A 2,564-nucleotide genomic window follows, 5' to 3' on the forward strand; every position below is an offset into this window, starting at 1 on the left:
GGTCGTTTCCGGGGCAACGGCTCATTTGCATACAGTCCCGACTTGGCCGAAGAGGGTTCCCGAAATGTTCGGGGGAAATTGGGCAACTTAGCCCGAAGGGGCTGATCTGAGAGAAGGGGAAGGGGCTGTCTGGGTCAGGTCTCCTCCTCGCCTTCCAAGCCCCTGAGGCATCCGGGTTAGGTACCCATTCCCCGGAAGGGAAGACTGAGGCAGGGGGCCAGAGTCAATCAAAGAGGAGCCACCAGCGGAAGGGCTAAGTTTCAACACTTCAGAAGTGGCCTGAGCTGCTCTCGGCTATTAAAAATATATATAACAAACATAGGTGGCGAGGTGGAGGGTGACCCCAGACTGAGGTTGGCGCTTGGACTCCGGTGTCTCCGCCTAGGTTGCTTGCATGGGGGGCACCCTGGTATGGGTGCTGCTGTTCCCGCTGCTGCTGCTGCTCCATCCAGGCAGCCAGGAATTGTCGTGCCATGTGTTCTCGGGGGACGTGGACTGGACCAGGGAGTTCACGGACACATGCCTGAACTTCAGTGGCCAAAGCCTGAGCCGGCTGCCTCAGAACCAGTCTCTGCAGGCCAGCAGTGTGCTTCTTCTCGACCTGTCTGGGAATGGCCTGCGAGAGCTCCCACCGCTTTTTTTTGCTCACCTGGTAAAGCTGCAGGTCCTGGATGTGACCAACAACCCCCTGGACCCCGTGGACAGGGCACTGGCCGAACACTGTGACCTTGACCTGAGGGCTGACTGCAGCTGTGTCCTATTAGCCTGGCACGAGGTCCGGCGGGACAACTGCTCTGGCCCACTGCCTCTGCGGTGCCTGGATGTGTCCACCGGCGCCTGGCACAACGTCTCTGCCTTCTTGGAAGTGGTCTGTGCCCCTCGCCTGACCATGGCAACCATAGGACTGCTGGTGGCCGGTGGAAGCCTGCTCCTCGTGCTTGCCGTTGCTGGCCCAGTGCTGGCCTGGAGACTCTGTAGACATCGGGTAGACAGTACCTGGGGTGTGAGCAAAACGTGGGCTGCTCAGAATGGTCCCAGGTCTGGCTTGGACCAGCAGCCACGGTACAGTAGCCGGGGCCTCAGCCCTCAGCTCCCAGCAGCCACCCTGCCCAGATCTTCCACTTCTGACTATGAGAACATGTTTATGGGCCAACCAGCTGCCAGGCACCAGTGGGCTGAACACAGGTGAGTGACCCACACACATCTGCCTGCAAGACTCTGGAGCCAGATGGCCAGGGTTCAATTCCCAGCTCTGCTTCTTACAGGCTGTGTGATCTTGGGCAAGTAGTTTCCACCTCTCTGAGTCACTGTTTCTTCACCGATAAAATGGGGACAATGACAGCCCTCCGCCTCATGGAGTTGGGATAAGAATTGAGTTCTTGTGTATGAGACAAGCGTCCCTCTCATGACCTGCAAACCCAGCTTCTGGCTGCCAGGGATTGGGAGAGAGGAGGCAGGTGTTCAAGGCAGGGTCGGGGGCTCTGCGGTAGCGGTCAGTGGCCTGGGCTCAGATGTCGTGTGACCCAGGGCTGTCTCTGAACTTCTGTTTCGGTCTCTGTAAAATGGGACAGCACTCCGGTCTCCTTCTGACACATAGGAGATGCTAAGAAAGCCATCTGTGTCTCTCTCTACCCCACAAAGCCCTGCCTCCAAAGTTGCCTGGGCTTAGATAGATGGGTTCAACTTTTCCAGGTTGGATGAGGGAGTGGAGGGGATTTCAGGGGGGCAGGCACAAGGAAGGGCAAAAGCCTGGAGGTGGGAGAGAACAGAGAATCTGCTGTGGATGTGTTTTGAGAAGGCAAGACATCAGGGCTGAAGTTGGAGGGGGCTGGGAGGATCCAAGCAGGAAGGGAAGAGGGTCATGGCTGGGTTTTGGGGCAGCAGAATCCAAAAGGTCGGGAGGCCTGTGGGAGGCTGTTGGTGAGAAATAAGAGAATATGCAAAGCAGATGCAAATATGGCTCAAAAGCAGAAGTGGGCTGAGGTAAGGAGTTGAAGGCACCATACTCCCTAAGGCAGCTTTTGTTCTGATGCTTGCCTCTGCCTCGCTGTCACCAAGACCTCAGGACCAGTCTCCTCTAAAAACACTGTTTAGAATTGGATGTGTCAATCCCAACCTACATTTTACAGTTGCAGAAATGGAGATTCTGGAAATTCCCTGGTGGTCCAGTGGTTAGGATGCTGTGCTTTCACTGGTGAGGGTGCGGGTTCAATCCCTGGTCGGGGAACTAAGGTCCCACGAGTTATGCGGTGTGGCTGAAAAAAGAAAAAGAAAGAAAGAAAGAAAGAAATGGAGGTTCTGGAAGGCAGGGGAATGACATGCCCAAGGTCAGAAGCAGAAGCAAGAAACAAACCCTGACTTCCACCCCCATACAACCATTTATGTATTTGGAGTAATTTATACTAAAGTACAAATGACTGATAGACACCACTTACCCAAAGTGGCCTTTTTTACAAGGCGGGGGGTGGGAGTGTTAGGATGTTCTGGAGGCAGGAAAGTTCTTCTCTGGGTGTCTTTTTTTTTTTTTTTTTTTTTGCAGTATGTGGGCCTCTCACTGTCGTGGC

General features: G+C 54.8%; 1 protein-coding gene across 1 annotated transcript in view; it reads left to right on the plus strand.

The window, feature by feature from the left end:
* Positions 1-290: 290 nt before the first annotated feature.
* Positions 291-2,564, plus strand: part of LRRC25 (leucine rich repeat containing 25) — a 4,260-nt gene continuing 1,986 nt past the window's right edge. Inside the window, exon 1 of the mRNA XM_007116918.3 lies at positions 291-1,185. Within this exon, the coding sequence (XP_007116980.2) occupies positions 395-1,185 (791 nt within the window). The 5' untranslated portion in view covers positions 291-394. The remainder of the gene's footprint in view (positions 1,186-2,564) is intronic.

The sequence above is a fragment of the Physeter macrocephalus genome, unplaced genomic scaffold (assembly GCF_002837175.3).
Source record: "Physeter macrocephalus isolate SW-GA unplaced genomic scaffold, ASM283717v5 random_44, whole genome shotgun sequence".
Classification (NCBI taxonomy): domain Eukaryota; kingdom Metazoa; phylum Chordata; class Mammalia; order Artiodactyla; family Physeteridae; genus Physeter; species Physeter macrocephalus.